The 18112-nt window shown below is 36.1% G+C and overlaps 1 protein-coding gene across 8 annotated transcripts in view; it reads left to right on the forward strand.

Annotated features, from left to right (window-relative positions):
- The window catches only part of LAMA2 (laminin subunit alpha 2), a 614828-nt gene that overhangs the window by 332082 nt on the left and 264634 nt on the right, over positions 1 to 18112 (forward strand). For 5 of the 8 annotated variants that reach the window (XM_045499528.1, XM_045499531.1, XM_045499530.1 and 2 more), the window contains exons 13-17: positions 680 to 781; positions 2221 to 2432; positions 11029 to 11140; positions 16722 to 16775; positions 16983 to 17096. In XM_045499528.1, coding sequence (XP_045355484.1) covers positions 680 to 781; positions 2221 to 2432; positions 11029 to 11140; positions 16722 to 16775; positions 16983 to 17096 — 594 coding nt within the window. The remainder of the gene's footprint in view (positions 1 to 679; positions 782 to 2220; positions 2433 to 11028; positions 11141 to 16721; positions 16776 to 16982; positions 17097 to 18112) is intronic. The other 3 variants (XM_045499532.1, XM_045499535.1, XM_045499536.1) reach the window with 1 other exon arrangement.

The following is an 18112-nucleotide window of genomic DNA, read 5'->3' on the forward strand; positions in this document are numbered from 1 at the left end:
GTAAACCTCAAACATCCATTAACACAGGGCTTGACGTGCATATTGGAAGGAAGGAGGTTTATTTAATGAAAAGGAATAATAGCATTCATTCCAACTAAGCATATTTGATTGCATGGGGAAAAGTGTATCTTCTTTGGGAGTTTTGGTTGAATTGTATCATAATATAAAATTTGCCGCTATTCCTTTATTTTTCTTTGACCGACATTTCCCAGCTTAGCTTATAGTTTATGTAACGTTGCTGTCAAATGGAATGATGTCTTTGTTCAAAGTGTTCAGACCAACAGAAAGTGAGTGACCCTCGGGGATGGGTAGAAATCTCCCAATTTTGACAAAGATCCTTTTCTGCTTGGGAATTGTAAAGCTCAAGCTATAGACGAGGAAACTGACAGGAGGGGCTGTGTTTGGTTTCACAGAACTTAACCTATTTCAGCAAGCCTGCAATCCTGGGGAAAATAATACATGAATTTATATTTATGTCAGGCTTGCTGTTGATGGGTAAGGTTCGTATAAAGGTTACTGCTAAAGAAATGTCTATCATTCTCACTCTGCACTCTTGTGATTTCTGTTTCTTCCAAATCCTACCCTCTAGAACAATAAAATGATTTTAAAATAATAAGTAAAATATGATTTAACAGCCCATCTCCTGTCTTGTAATGATTACGCATCTCTTCTCTTGTAGCTTACAGCAGCTGGAGGACAGTTGACATTTACCATCTCATATGACTTTGAAGAAGAGGAAGAAGATACAGAACACGTTCTCCAGATTATGGTTATTTTAGAGGTAAAGTATGGAGTGGATCACTTATGTTCAACTGTTTTACATTCTTAGATTATTCCTTACCTGATTGGCTTGAGATTAATTTAATATACAACTATAGAAAATACCGTATCCTGGGAAACGTTCTTATGCCAGCCTTATGTTTCACACTAAGATATATCTAAAAGACTGAACATATTCGTTAGGTTGCAATGATAAAGAAGACCTTTAGACCAGACCTGGAATTTAAATTAAAAGTATAATGACCATGTACCCAAGAATATAAGAGTGATCAAGTGTTTGTGCAAATGATGATTTACATTGTTTAATTTTTTCCATCTCCCCTTTCTTCCAAGTAGATTTTATTGTCTACTTCTTTGTTGATATTAGGCCGACACAAATGAAAAGGGAAGCTTGTTTATTTAGGTGTAGTTAAATCTTGACTTCCAAACTCCTCATTTAAGTAGGAAAGATATAGGAGAAATTACTTTCAGGATTTGGAGGGCCATAGGCAATTCTACAATGTGGGAAGCCTAAAGATATCTTAGAGGCCCTCCCCCACCCTTTCTCATACTGTTCCTTTCACATAATGCATACCCTTCCTACAACTCTCACATAGCCTCAGAGCACACACTTGCATGTACATTTGTGGTTCCAGTGGGCTGATGTTGATTTAGCACCAGGCTTTGTTGTTCTTCTTCTTGAAACTTTCATGCATCTGAATCAATGACAAAATTCTTCCCCTAAAATAAATATTTCCAGTATTAGAGGAAGTGATCTGGATGATATATATTATTAAATATATATGCATGTGTGTGTATCTATAAAACTAGAAGTATGTCTTGGAATTCCTTTGAGATAAAAGGGGTTCTTTAAATGTAAAATGTGAAGTTCTATATTATTAATATAAATGAACTCAGTTAAGAAGGATAACCTTAAGGTCAGTCAATACATTCCCTATTATGATGCCATTATCTTACTGTGAATGCTAGACGGCAGGACTTTTCTTGTTGGTTTCTGTTTGTTTTCCCATGTAGAAAAGTCCTTTAAAACCATAGCTTAATACAATACACTGTTGTAACTTTTCTTCCCTATTTTTCTATACAACCTACATTCACCATAAACTAATATATTTGAATTATGCCAATTATTATGCACTTGCATTAAATAGGTATTTGTAATCACATGGCATGCATGAGTTGCCAAGTATCTATTATTTAGTTAACGGTGGAAACAAGGTTACGTATAACAAAGCTTATGCTTAGCAATGCATCTGGTTAAGGCTAATATTTAAATTGCCTTCTCTTCCTCTCGTATATACCAGAAATATACTAAACGGCAAGGAAAGCCAACCTGGAATTAAAAATCTGAGGATAATTCACAATGTGGCAAATCCAAATATGGATACTTTTTACCCTTTTATACCTTCTTTTCACACTTTTATCCTTTTTCCCCCCCTTTAGGGAAGTGACTTGAGGATCAGCACGGTCCAAGACGAGGTGTATCTGCAACCATATGAAGAACATATCCATTCATTGTCACTTAAAGAAGAATTCTTTACCATACATGGCACAAATTTCCCTGTCAGTAGAAGAGAGTTTATGACAGTGCTCGCGAATGTAAAGAGAGTCCTCATACAAATCACCTACAGCCTTGGGATGGATGCCACCTTCAGGTAAACTCAAGAACTGCATCTCCCAGTGTTCACACACTTCTTTGGAGCAAGCACGCGTTACGTAGAGCAGTGACTTTAAAGATATGCAGGTTTTCTGCAAATAGTAGTTAAGAATCAAACGCTAGTTTTCTGAAAAGCGTTTCTATTAAAACTTTAAAATTTAAACACCCAAAAGAAATGTGTCTTAGCTCTTTTCTAGTATCGATGATTCCTTCACAATTCAGCTAGAACATGTGATAAAAAAGGATCCATATCTGAAAAACTCTATACTGGAGAATAAAGTCTCATTTATGACGACTCAGACACTGGGAAACTAAAGAGGTATAATTCCAGGGTATCCATATTCGGAAAGTGGTTTGTAAACTGTTTTCTTCCATTAATTAATTAACCAGTTTCTAACTTAATAGCATGTGGTTTGTAATAAGAAACCTAAGCACCTTCATTGAAATAATCACAAGTCTCTTCATAGAAGACTATAAGGCTGTGTGTTGTAGAGGAAAGAGCATAAGCTTGGAGCCAAACTAACTAGGAATTCAGTGAGTTCAACTGCTTATTTTATGTGTGACTTTGGCAAGTGATTGGTCCTTGTGGAAACTTACTTTCTTCAAGTGTGAAGTGGAGATTATAGTGTCTACCTTTCAGGGGTCATTGTGAAAATTATATGTGGCAATTATGCAAAGTGCCTGTTACATAGAATTAGTTGTTTTCCTTTCTTTTTCTTTAAAGAGGGAATTTTTCTTTTTAGTGTTTTATTTATTTTTGAGAGGGAGAAGGGGCAGAGAGAGAGGGAAACACAGAAACCTAAGTAGGCTCCATGCTCTGAGCTGTCAGCACAGAGCCTGACAAGGGGGTAGAACTCACGAGCCATGAGATCATGACCTGAGCTGAAGTTGGACGCTTAACTGACTGAGCCACCCAGGTGCCCCTAAAGACAGAACTTTTGACTGGAATCAAACCTGCTCATATCTGACTGATTATAAGCTTTCCATTTTAAAAACAGTGATGTGTTTGTCCAAGAAAATTCAAACGTCAGCTATGTCTGAATGAGCTTTCTCCCCCCACCCCTTTCCCTTTTATGCCCTAATAATAAGCACAAGGTAGTATGGTAACTTTCCCCTAATTGAGATTAAGTTAGATGAAGAAATATGACCCAAAACTTGACTCTGTGACATACTCAGAATCAAAGCATTGTCTCCAGTACTGGTTTATCTACAAGAGGTGGGTTTTTGTTTGTTTGTTTGTTTGTTTGTTGTTGTTGTTGTTGCTGTTTTGTTTTTAATGCTGATGCTCCTCCACCCCCATCATTTGCTTTGCAGCCTAGTTTGTCTTTCACTTGTACCATTTCAACTAAATGTAATCATCATTACCATCTCCCAAAGGGGGACGCTACAGATTCATAAACAGAACCATTGTCAAACAGCGTACCTCTTTTGCATAGGCAATTCTGTTAGGAGCTGGGTTAAAATGCCATGAAGATGTGAAGCAGCACTTAGGAATTAATTATCTTTTCTCCCGTTTAGTAAATAGAGATTGTCATGATGTTTAAACAGTACAGAGAGATGAGTCCTCTGGCTTTCGATATGAATGACAACCAAATTGACAAAAAGTGGCTAGGGGGTTTATTTATTTTTGTCAGCATTGCTTCTCAGACTAGTTAATCCAAAGGCATTTCCCCCTGATTTATGTCAGATAAGTTCAGTGTCTACCCGTCAAAATCATCAGTTTCTTTTGAAGCCTTCTGAACTTTTCCCGTGTACGAGTGACGTGTTCACAGAGCAAGGTTATGTGAACCGACACAGGAGCTAATCCAAGTAGGTGGCTGCCTTCTGCAGCCTACATTCCCTAAAGCACTATGGTTCAAGAAGGAAAAGGCGATGGCAGATCTGAAACTCCTACCCCCTTCAGGTAAGCAGAAAGTCAGCCTAAATCCTGACTCACTGAACTTGTTTTATCGTATTTATTTCTGATCTACCGGTGGATTGAGTCATATTTGTAAAACATCACTTGAATCGATTTCAGCTTGTCTTAAACAGTACGCTTCTGACTTGGTATCCGGTTTGTGTGTAAGCACAAGTAAACGGAGGCTGTCTCAACAAAAGTTCGTGTTTACGTGTATTTAAGGAAGATTTACTTACGTGGTGGTTCTCAGCATGTGCACTTCATGGACTTGGCTTCCTCCAGCTCTGTGGTGAGATGGAGAGGAATAGTTGAAGGAGAACTAGCCTGCGGGTCAGGATTTTGACTTCTGTTTTCAATTCAGCTATTTAATAGTTGTAAACATAAGTGTAGCTTTGACCTCTCTGAATTTCAATCACCCTGTCTGTGAAATACAGAGAAGGACAATTGCCTTGCCAGCTTCAAAAGGTCACCGTGAGAATAGAATTAGAGGGCTGCAAAAGCATTTTGCTAATGGCAAATAGGCAGAGAAATCGGAAGCATTTCTATCCAACCTCGGTCACTGCAAGCAGTAACATTTTCTACCAAGTACTATTAAGACTTTGGAGACCATCTAGGATAAAGCACATAGTGATAATTCCAAAATTGTGACAGTGTTTGCTGTCATTCTTTTCCAGAATGATGAGATGTCAATGCAATAAAATTAATTGATTTCTTTCTCATTTGCCCACATTGGTAAGATGAATAGAAAAATAGAAAAATTGCAGAAAAATTACATTTCTTTTAGAAATGTAAGAGAAATCAACTTAACCAAATCGTACATCTTTCTCCTTTAAATTCCCCAAACCCTAGTTTTAGTAGCACTCTTGATATTTAATTCAAGCAAGGAGTCTATTCAGCTTTTCTTAAACGTTTATTCAGCATAAAACTCTGCAAAAAATTGTTTTCTTTTACCTTGTAGCAGACGTTAGTATCTTTCATCAATCTCTGATCTCATCCTTTTTTATTTTATTTTATTTTATTTTATTTTATTTTATTTTATTTTATTTTATTTTATTTTATTTATTTTATTTATTTTATTTATTTTATTTATTTTATTTATTTTATTTTATTTTTAATTATTTTTAAAATCCTTATTGAAGTTAGTTGACATATATTATTATTAGTTTCACTGTAAAACATACTAATTTGACAATTATATACATCACAAAATGCTGACCTCAATATGTGTATCACCTCTCATCAAACCCCTGTCACAATATTAATGAGCATATTTCTGATGCTGTACCTTCATCCCCATGACTAATTTATTTTGTAACTGGAAGTTTGTACCTCTTAATTCCCTTCACTTGTTTTGCCTATTCCCTGGTCACCTCCACTCTGGGAATCACCTATTTGTCCTCTATATTTATGACCCAGTTTCTATCTTGGTTGTTGTTTATTTGTTTGTCCATTTGCTTTGTGTTACAGATTCCACGTATAAGTGAAGTTATTTGGTATTTATCGTTCTCTGTCTGACTTATTTCACTTAGCACAATACCCTCTAGGTTCTTCCATGTTATCACAAAAGGCAAGATCTCATTCTTTTTTATGGCTGAGTAGTATTCCATTGTCTATATATACCATATCTTTTTTATTCATTCATCTATTGTTAGACACTAGGCTGTTTGCCTGTGTTGGCTGTTGTAAATAATGCTGCAATAAACATAGGGGTGCATATATCTTTTTGGATTAGTGTTTTTATTTTCTTTGGGAAAATACCTAGATCCAAACTTCCCCTTTTGTAATATTACATTTCCCTAACCTTTGACGATAGATGTGGTCATATGACTTGGTTTAGCCAGTAAAACGTGAATAGAAGTGATTATGATTCCCCTACATGCATGCACATGCTCTCACACACACACGCGCGCGCACACACACACACACACACACACACACACGCACACTCACAAACAGCACCGAAATGCCAGCATGAGACTTTCTGGAGCTTATCCACCTACAAGAAGATACAAATAGCCTGAAACATTGCCCTGAACAGTCACCCAGACCTGTGAAGGATTTTTACATGAGTAAACATTTTGTTTTCTGTTAAGCCACTAAGAATTTGGAGTTGTTTGTTAACACAAACAACTCAGTGTAACTGAGCCCTCATCATGACTTTATCCTGATATACCCCATGTGTCTTTATTGCTTAAAAAGGAACACAGAATCATTTCAAGGCAAGACATGTTCATATGACTTTTTCGAGTAAATGTGTGTTGGGGGGGATGTATCAAAAATATTACATAGAATTTATGTAATAATCTAGTAAAACCCTTATAAATAAAGGCGTATCTTGATGATTATAGTAGCATTGTTGATAGATGCATACCATGCATGTATCTTTGGAAATTAGTGGTACAGATAACCATGTTTTGAAGAAATTATACTGAAAAGGCCTGTAAAACTTAAAAGACTTATGCAACTCACTAGGCATTCGGCTCTTCATAAGAGGTTTAAACCCACATATGTTTCCTCCACATTATCTTTGACTACCTGCCAAATAAATTCTGTAAATATTGGATTCATTCAGTCTGCCAGCATTTATTGCCTTTCATGTATACCTTTCTAAGTCTCAGTTTCCTCTTCTGCGAAATGGCAGAAACACTATCTAAATTTTAAGATTGAATGCTATGTGAGAAAATGATGTACCAAAAACATTAGCCATGCTATCCAGCAATATGTTGGGAGGCAGTGTAGGGTAACAAGATGATCGTTGATTTTGGAGTCATGCTTGGGTTTGAATCTGTGCTGCACTGTTTGCGAACTGTATTATATTGGACACAGCACTTCTCTGAGTCATAGGTTCTTCATTTGTAAATGGAGACAATAACATGATTACCCATTGTGTTCACTCAGAGTTAAATGAGATGTCTGTCAAGCCCCCATTACAGTACACAGAAGATAGCAGACACTTAGTAAGTAGTAATTATTATGATGTAGTTCTAGGCTAAGCAAAAAGAATGCGATAATGGATAAATGATCATTGAATTAAAAAAGGCATAGTCGAGGATGGAAGGCAGACACATACATTTATGGTAGTGTAATAAATAATGCATTAGAAATGTGCACAGTACATACTGGTAGGTCTAAGAAGGATGAGATAAACAATCCTATTAGCATTTAATATAATGTTTATGAATGGCTGAAATAGTATCCGATTCTTTCAGTTATTTCCCTTACTTGATGGGGGATTAAAAAGCGATTGATGAAAACATCTAGTTCTTTTTCAGATGAACCACTCAGACATTGCCTGGGCCACTAAATGATTCTTTGCCTTTTTAGGAGTGGAATAAAAGGTATCAGTCCCCCCTAACATGGTGGGACTTCCACAAGGTAGAGACTGCAGGAAGTTCGGAGTTTTGACAGAACGAAATAGAACAAAGCAACTGAATAGCAATAAACTCTTCATCTATGGTGGCTGATCCAAAGTAACATTGGTTTAAGTAGAATTAAGTGGATACTTTCAATAGAAAAAAAAAAAGATGGATAGAAAAAATAATTATATAAAAGTTTTATGATCAAAGTTCTTATTGTTTCTAAGGATAATTTATGTGTTATTGTTATTATTATTTTAGTAAAGCTTAACCTATCTAACTCTGGTAGAAATATAATGAAACAAAAGTATTGAGGACAATCTTTCCGTACCAGGACAATGTTTCTCATATGATTCTAATATTTTCAATACTACCTTACACAATTATGTCTTTTCTCTTCATCATCTCATCTGTATTTCCAAGTCACAAAAATAAGAGGAAATAGCCAGCTAAAACATGTGATTTAGTTGACAAATCTTTGCTAGTTCGTGCACTTCTAAAATTTAGTACTTTATTACCACTACCTTTATATATTTAAAAGAATGCAGCCTCGTATCAAGAAAAGAAAATGTCCATATTGAAGGGAAAAAAAAAACTGCAGCCTTCTTTATGAGTAATACTTAAAACCGTTAAACACATTAAAATCCCATTTACCAACAGCAGAACCTGATGAACATTGGGTCTGCTCAGTGAATGCTAATGTGGAATATTGCTGGGAAAGATTTTTGAATGTTGAAATTTCTTACAGCTCAAAATGGTTACACAGATTAAGGAAAGGAACATCTGTTGTTGTAAAGACAAATGAAATTTGGCAATTCATAGAAAATATTTTTGTTTTTGTTTTGTTATATTTTAAATTGTTCCTTAAAGTAGTCAATTACTCATTTTTCTATTTTGAAACATTCCAATACTCAATTTTACATTAAAAATCCGGGGACTGTGTACACAATTGACCAGTCTACTGTTTAGTAAATTGTGACAGTCTTTTATAGGATAACCAACTAGTATAGCAATCATGAAATCATCTAATTCTGAAAGCAAAGTGATCAGAAAGATAAGTTAATCTTGGGACAGTTCATTAAGTGCAGACAGTAAGATGTCACAATTAATTCAGATGAGTTCTGACCTCAAGTTCTAACTCTAATAGCTTTCTATTTATTTATTTATTTATTTATTTATTTATTTATTTATTTATTTATTTATCTGATCAAACAAGTAATTTGTCTCCTGCTTATCTGACTTTATTCATCTGAATGTGGATACTAGGCTTTATTTTAGCATTTATCTGGGAGTATGTTAGTCATTGTCTAAAATATAACTATGTTCCATTCACCTGTTCATTTACCTATCCACTCATCTACTAATACATGTATGTTTGTTTATATGTAGTTTTGTATCCATTCATTCATCTATCCATCTATCCAAATACCTACTATCCATCTATCCATCCATTCATCCATCCAACGAAAGTGTATTGAGCTTGTATTGAGATGATCTGGCTAGGTATATAGATGACACAACAAAGTCTTTGTGAGAAGTTGCTCATAAGCTCATGTTGACACAAGCAAGTACTGTCTTTCAAACTCTATGTTGTGATATATTCATACAATAGAATATTACTCAGTCATAACAAGGATATACTGATACATGCTACAACATGGATGAACTTTGAAAACATTATACTAACAGAAGCCAGACACAAAAGGTCTGATTATATGATTCCATTTATGTGAAATATCCAGAATTATCCATGATAAATCCATAGAGACAGAAAGCAGATTCATGATTTACCAGGGGCTAAATAAGGCCAGAATAGGCAGTGACTGCTTAATAGGTACAGGGTTTTCACATGGGCTGACGATAATGCTTGGAACCAAATAAAGGTTGTAGTTGCACAACCTTGTTAATGTACTAAATGAACACATTAAAATGGTTACTTTTATGTTATGTGAATTTCACCCCAATTTAAAAAACGAAAAAATCTCCACTTATACATCTTATACAGGTTGATTTGGTGGGGGAAAAATGACAACTTAGAGATTTCTCTGAAAATCTCTATGTAACCTAAACACTATGAAAGAGTGATTTTTAACACTTACCAGTTTAGGACCTTTTACTAGGTTGTCCAGACTGTTCTCCCAGAGAAGAAATCATTCAAGAAATGGTTGTGGATGAACTACTCTGTAGCTAAAGATAAATGGCTTGTCTTTAGAAGATGCCAGTTAGCACACAGCCCCTAAGATGATCCCACCCAATTGCTTTGGTTTTTCTTTTCAACTTTTTGGTTATGTATGCGGTCATACACATGCAAGGTACTATCAAGTGTCTAGGATTAGTAAAGTGGGAGTGAAAAAGGTTTTAAAGCTTTTAAAATTTCCTTTTTAAAAAAAATTGAAAAATCCAATAAGACACCAATGTTTATTTAAATTGTTAATTCATATTAAGTTTGCATATTTTTGGAAGGAAATATATATATAGGAAATATGGAAATATATAGGAAATACACACACACACACATACACATAATATACACATATACCACTTATATTAACAGTGTTTTCAGTTTAGACAAACCAGCTTTTCCCCAAAATAATGAGTGATACCAAATCACTCTGCTAAAATCACCAGATTGTACAGAAGTACTAATAAAATGAAACCCATGGATACATAGAACAATGCATTTAATTCAGGTCAAAACAAATTAAGAAAATAGTTCTAATTCAACTGAGTATTTGAAAAAGTCTCACTTTTACCTCCCAATGTGCAGATTTGTTTCTGATGAAAAGAAATGAAAATCACTTTTTTCTTTCTTTCTCTCTTTTTCTGTTTCTCTCTTTCCTTCCTTCTTTGCTTCCTTCCTTCCTTCCTTCTTCTCTCTTTTTGCTTTCATCTTTCCTTTCAATTTAAAAGCTTGAGCTGGATATTAATATTGTCTTCTTTGATTTTCTAGTTTAACGTTAAAATGAGTCAGTCATGTGATGTTTTCTGTTTTAAAAATACCTTCAACTACATTATTTTAAACTATCTCCAAAAAATTAATAATAATAATAATAATAATAATAATAATAATAATGAAATCGAAACAAATAGCCAAAACCCAAGAACTGGGCAAGAATATTCTCATACCTTTTCAGCATTTGATGTGGTCATGGTTGTGAGCACCTGGATATATTTTACCTAATAGAAGGAATGAGCAGGGCTTCAAGTTGTAGATATTCGTTGGCCTTCCCTCTCACCACAAAGAGTTTACCTATATTACCAACCTGATTACTATTCCTCAAACTCTATAGTACCTAAGAGTTGGTTTACCTAGTCACCATCTCTTTTTCTTTCCACTGCAGGCTGGGCTCTGTTGGCCTTGAATCCGCAGTCCCCTATCCTACTGATGGAACCATTGCAACCGCCGTGGAGATTTGCCAGTGTCCACCTGGGTATTCTGGCTCCTCTTGTGAGGCAAGTTTGCAAGAATAAATCCTTGACGCCTCCCAAGTTCCTTCAACATTGCTTTCAGTAAACCGTCCTCCATCAATGATGGCGCAAATAAATGATAGTGTTTTACTTAAAGAAGACGCTGAGTGCCCAAAATCATGGCTTTCTAATAGAGCACCGCTCATATTATGTCATCTTGAAGTTATGTTTCTCTTTTGGATATTTTACCTTGCTACAGATGAAAATCTGAGGTTTCCCTAAGTGTTTATTTCCTATTTCATTGGTTGATAAGATCAGAGGAATGATAGCAGAGTAATATTTAATATTTCAAAATAATTTCCCTTCATTTCTACCTCAGCGCTTACCAGGAATTAGCACTGTTTTCCCCTTTCCCTCTAGTTTCTAATCTTACGTACCATACTCTTGCTCTGCTTTATTTCTAAGAATGCCAAACCGCAAGCCTCTGAAGGATAGAATCTTTAAAACATCAAGATATAATACATGGAAGAAATACCATGATCTGGAAAATTCCCTACATGCCTTTGATTCATTTATTTGAGATATTCCTTGTTACCCCAGTATTCTAGATTTCTAATAAGATTAACATTTCTTACTTAATACCACAGTGTGTCGTTTTAAGGTAATAACTTTTATTTACTTCTACGTACTTTTTCTTAGGTGGTTTGAAATTGGTTTCACTTGAAACCCAGTCATATAATGTAAACACAATTTTCCTGATAGAGGACATGGCTTGCAGATAAATAGGAGCTTAAATTCTTTAAAAATGGTGCCTTTAAGGAATCGTTTGAGTGTACCAAGATGTTCTACTTCAGCACACTATCCCATTATGCCATTTATAGAAATACTCTGGGCATTGCTTCGTCAGCTCTGTTGTACTCTGAAATAATGCATGCTTTTAGAAGATACATAGGATTCAGAGTCATCTTCATGACAAATGTGTTTTCTTTAGCCAGGCTCAGATTCACCTATCTAGAAATAAAATGAAATGAAATTCATTGATGTCCTTGCTTTTCCAAAATTCATCTCAAGAAGAGAAAAATAATTGTGGCAATAAATTAGCTCTGTCAACATTAATTTGATTTTTACATATAAAATACATGCTGTATTTGATGAAGCACATACTTTATGAAGAGCCCAGCAGTTTTTATTTCAAACCAGAAAGCTTTCTTTGAACCTTTAAGTTCCTATTTCAATTGGAAGAATGAACACCTTGATTCTATGCTTTTGTTTTCCCTAGTACTCTTCATCGTCTTTATGGAAGTTCCAAATTTGTTTTCCCTAGTACTCTTCATCGTCTTTATGGAAGTTCCAAATACCCGTCGATACAAAATTAAATATCAGAATTGCTCAGTTGGCTAGGTTTTTTGTTTCTTCTTTCCTTTCTTCAAAAATATTTATTGTGAATCTTTGGTAAATTCTGCACTAGGTGCTGAAGGGATTATCAAGAAGATTACCTCAAAATCCCCATCCTTAAAGAGCTCACAATCTGTTTAGGGAGACAGAACAAATACCTATGAAAAATTGGATCACAGCACTATATAATTAAGGGATGGGTGAGTGGTACAGATCATAAGTGCAATAATCATTCAAAGAGGTGAACAGAGACAGGTGTCACTGAAAGTACCCTGCAGTGGAAAAACCTCAAATTGGAGGCTAACTAATGGTAACAATTAGGTGGGAAGAGAGAAGCACACGAGTATGAAAGAATCCAAACAAAACATCAGATGTTTAGACTTGCTCGCATTCATTCCTGTCCTTTCCTGATTTCATCTGCTTTTTACTGAGTTCATAAGGCCAGTCACATCAGCTTTGCTATCCCTAATATGCACAGACCTCTGCAACGCTGAGTAACCTACAAAGACCAGAATGTCTTCATGCTAAGTTGCCAAAAACCAGGTCAAACCACTCACTATAATATCATTCTCTTTTACTCTATTTAGTGCCACAGTGTTGATTCAAACCTTTTTTTTTTTTCTTCATTTCTACCTGACTTCTTATAAATCCCTCTGCAGTTTATCTTTCCAATTTTTCTTACACTCTTAGTACCATCATAATTCATTTCACTTCACAAGTGGGACAGGTGAAGAAGTGTAAGCAACATCTGGTACTGAAAAAATGTGTTTTAATTCAAATCTCAGTTTTTGCTTCTTTCTATATGATCAAAATAAAATTAACCACCTCATAGGAGTGTTCATACTTTTGTTTAGCTAATAGATGTTGATAATCATGCATTTTGACACAATCAAGACCCTTGGCATGGCTGATTAGGTGATCAACAACACAGGTATAGTCCCTACCCTCAAGGACATTACATTTGGTTGTAGGCTAGACAGTATGCCGGAGAACATATTTAAATACATGTAATAAACATCATGAAAAAAATGAACAAGGTGTCTCGATACAGCTACTAAGAATGGGCACAAGAAGAATAGATAAGAGGGACTACTTTATAAAAGGTTTTGGGAAAGGCTGTGTTGAAGAGTGAGAAGGGTCAGCTATGCAGAGAAAGCTGGAAGTGGCTTAGGAGGAAGTGGAAAGGATCTTGGAGTCTGCAAGGACCTGAAAGAGGGCAAGGACGACTAGAACATACTAAGCAAGGGAGAGAATAGCACGTGATGTGACTGGAGGAGCCAAACCATCCAGAGCTTTGTATGTATTATAATAATTTGGGATTCTATCCTAAGCATAATAGAAAATCATTAGAATGCTTTAAGGAGGGTAGTGCCTTGATCTTAGTTTTCTTATTCGAAAAACTCTTTATGGCTACAGAGTGAAGAACATAATATAGGAAGGCAAGAATAAGAGGAAGAGTGGCTCATAGGCTACTGTGGTAGGAGACACTATTATGGTTTATGTTAGGATAATGGCAGGGAATGTAAAAATATATGGGTTTACTCTATATTTTGATAGTATAACCAATAGGATTTATTGTAGATTACATACCAGAGCAGAGTTTAAAGAAGTAAGGAATTTAAGAATGAGTCATAGAGGTGCCTGGGTGGCTCAGTCAGTTAAGCGTCTGACTCCTGATTTCAGCTCGGGTCATGATCTCATGGTTTGTGGGGTCGACCCCCACATTGGGCACTGCACTGACAGTGCAGAGCCTGCTTGGGATTCTCTCTCTCTCTCTCTCCCTCCCTCCCTCCCTCCCTCCCCTGATCATGCTCACTCTCTCTCTTCTTCTCAAAATAAATAAATAAAACTTAAAAAAAAGAAAGAAATGAGTCATAGATTACCAGTTGGAGCAATTGTATGCAAAGCCATTTACTAAGCTGAGGAAGATTGGGGAGGATTAGCAGTGGGCAGAAGATGGAATCAACAATCCATTTTAGAAATATTAGGTGTGAAAAGTGTCAACTTTACAGTTGAATATGCAGGTCCTGAACCTGGAATATCTGTCTGGTCTACAGATAAGCATTTGGAAGAGGTCATCAACTATGGGGCTGAATAAAATTACCTAGGAGACAGTGTGAAGAGAAGGAGGAAAGCGATCAAGCCCCTAGGAGTTCTTGCCAATGAGAAGTTGGGTCAAAGCAGAGGAGAAAGCAAAAAGCTAATGTGGAAACATGGAGTTGTGATGGCATGGAAATTGAGAGCAGAGGGCATTTGAGGGAGAGAGGAGTCAACTAAGCCACATGTTGATGAGAGGTCAGATAAAATGCAGTCACAGAATGGTCTACCAGCTTTGGCTACCTGGAATATGGTGGCATAGCCAAGGTCAGTTGTAATTGAGTGGTGATGGCACAAGACAGAGTAGAATGGAATGAAGCATGACAGGGAAGTGAAAAAGAGAAGACTTTTTAGAGTAGTTTTACTGAGAAAGAAAAACAGGTAGGTAACTGGAAAGCTCTGAGATATTAAGGAAGTAATTTTGTCATATTTGTTAACTTTTTTTTTCTTTTTTAAAAAAAATTTTTTTTCAACGTTTATTTATTTTTTTGGGACAGAGAGAGACAGAGCATGAACGGGGGAGGGGCAGAGAGAGAGGGAGACACAGAATCGGAAACAGGCTCCAGGCTCTGAGCCATCAGCCCAGAGCCCAACGCGGGGCTCGAACTCACGGACCGCAAGATCGTGACCTGGCTGAAGTCGGACGCTTAACCGACTGCGCCACCCAGGCGCCCCCATATTTGTTAACTTTTAATGGGGATAGCAAATCATATTTTTGAGCTGATAGTAATGATCCAGTGGAAAAGGAAGGTATTACTGGTAGAGCCCAGAGAAAGAGTATTGGAAAGATAACAGATAATGGAATGCAGATTATGAGCGTAGTGACTTCTCTCAGGAGAGGAAGAATTCTGCATGCCCCGCTCCACTGTTCCAGAAAAGAATATGGCAAATGGAGATATCGCTGATACTTACAGATTTGATGAGGCTGTGGTATGAGTAGGACATTTGCAGAGTATTAAAAGAAAAAAAAGCTCATTAACGACAATTCTATGAATATTTGTCCTGAAAACAGTAAGTCAGTTCTCTCTCTGTTATCAACACCCTTGGTTTCTACCCTCTTCTGGGTATAAGACTTCACCAGTTTTTAAAAATACGTATTGGAGAAGGAAATCTCTTCTACACTGAATCTAAGGTGGCAAAAAATTTAATGAGGAGAAATTATTAGAAAGGGGCAAAAAAATCAACACCTTTCTTGTACTGCCCAAATTAAGAGGAAAGTCATTTTTGTTTCCTTTCAGATGTGAAGTATCAGCAGACCCTTTTTTATGTGTTTGTTATTGATGTTCGAATTTAAGAACCTTCACACCCTGAGGCAGAAGGAACATTTCTAGCAGTACACAACACAATTCTATAAACTTTATTACTTCAGTGGTTTCTCTCTTGTTTCCATTTTCAACTGGAAAAAAGGCCTTTTCATGATATATTACGTTGTAGTAAACCAGCCAGAAATATAATAAATCACCCACAAAATGAAATTAGAACTTGAGACAGAACACAAGCTTCCAGAGGGCAGCAGTGTTTGCCCTCCCCCCGCTCAGTTGTGCGTCCCATACAGTTTGTAGTAACCCCCATGGAAGGGAAACTTAATTAAGAGTGACAGTGAACCTAGAGCTGATGGTGACATAAAGTTATTCTAAGGCCTGAATATTTTTAATCAGAATTCCATTTTTGTATAATAAAGTGTTCCACACTTTTAAAAGGAATGATGAACGTAAGTAGACTTCTAGTAGAATAATGCAATAAAAATAAAATATCAAGGGAATATATGGTAAATGAATCATGTGCAAGTTTGAGAAAATGTAATAGGATGAGAATGAAAGATATGGACTCTTTATGTGTAGACATCAGCTGTGTATGTGGGTCAAATGTAAGAGTGGGACACTACCTTTCTTCTGAATGATTGTAAAGTGACAGAATTAAGGGCAGTTCTGTGTGGGCGAGGGAATGTATTCCAGAAAATCGACATTCCTTTGGATGATATTAGGTGCTCTCTTAGGCTAAGGTTCTCTGAAAGTCTTTTTATGTCTGCTGCTTTTTTTTCAATACTTTTCCTTCTATTTTCCTGTCTGTGCTTTTTACTTTGAGACTGTCACATTTCAATTCTTTTTATCTCTTCTTTATTTTACCATTTCAGAAGAGACACCAAGCTAATGCTTCCTCTAATCTCATACCTGCCAATAATGCTAAGGTCAGTACAAAAGTCCCAAATGTCAGGAGGAATAGCTCTGTAGCGATGTTTCAATAGTAGCAACACTTTGATGAGCATGTTTGCTGAATTTGCTACCTAAATATTTCCCTTGAACAAACAAAAAACAAACAAAAAACAAAACAAAACAAAACAAAAAAAACCTTAAGAAAAAAATCCCTGAGACTTGAAACCTTATCTTTCTTTCAGTCTTGTTGGCCTCGGCACAGACGAGTCAATGGCACTATTTTGGGTGGCATCTGTGAACCATGTCAATGCTTTGGCCATGCAGAATCTTGTGATGACATCACTGGAGAATGCCTGGTAAGTGCTTTCTCCTTTGGGGATGCTGATTGACAAGGCTGAAATCAGCTCAATAGGTCTGCAGGTCAATTACCACCTCTGGGACAAACACTTGAGTCAAGACGTGATTTGACAGAGATCTTTATATTGAATGGAGTTGGAAGCTGAGAATGCTCTTTCATATGTGGTTTTCTGGACTAACAAGTATTAGGAGATGTTTATACATATCTAATTGAGTGTAAGACCTCAATTAGAATTAGATACATCATCATAAAATATAACTAGTGACTGAGATACATATCTACCCTGAATGTATGTGGTTTCAATCCCTTCCATAAATCTACCAAAAATAGGCTGTATTTCCATAACAGAAAATGGTTTGTATCCCCATGATATGAAAAGTATAAAATATAACTTTTATAATAGACATAATTCAGTTTCTTCCACATTGAAAAAATGAGGGCATACTACACGATTTTTATTTTAAAATTTCAACGTGTAAGTAAAAAAAAGTGTCATATATAGGGATGCCTGGGTGGCTCAGTTGGTTAAATGTCCAACTCTGGATTTTGGTTCATGTCGTGATCTCACAGTTTGTGAGTTTGAGCCCCGTATTGGACTGCATGCTGACAGTGTGGAGCCTGCTTGGGATTCTCTCTCTCTCCCTCTTTTTACCCCTCCCCAGCTCTCTCTTTATCCCTTTCAAAGTAAATAAACTTTTTAAAAATAAATGTCATATGTAGATTAAAAAATAATAAATACATGCACCACATATTCATCAAAGCTGCTTCTTCCAGCTACAAGGAAAGCCAAACTTTGAAGGAGAAGAAAAGCTCTCTGCAAAGGCCAGCACTTTCTACCTGCTAAGAAGCCTCTAGATTGCAGAATATACACCACATAGACCATCCTGATGAACTCAAGGGCATGTTAGTTTGATGTTCTCTGACATGGCATGAAGCTTGAAACAACACTTCTCATTTCATTAGTCCTGCAGAAACACAATTTGAAACAGTGCCAATTTAGGAGGATATCATATT

Source organism: Leopardus geoffroyi, chromosome B2, assembly GCF_018350155.1.
Source record: "Leopardus geoffroyi isolate Oge1 chromosome B2, O.geoffroyi_Oge1_pat1.0, whole genome shotgun sequence".
Classification (NCBI taxonomy): Eukaryota; Metazoa; Chordata; class Mammalia; order Carnivora; family Felidae; genus Leopardus; species Leopardus geoffroyi.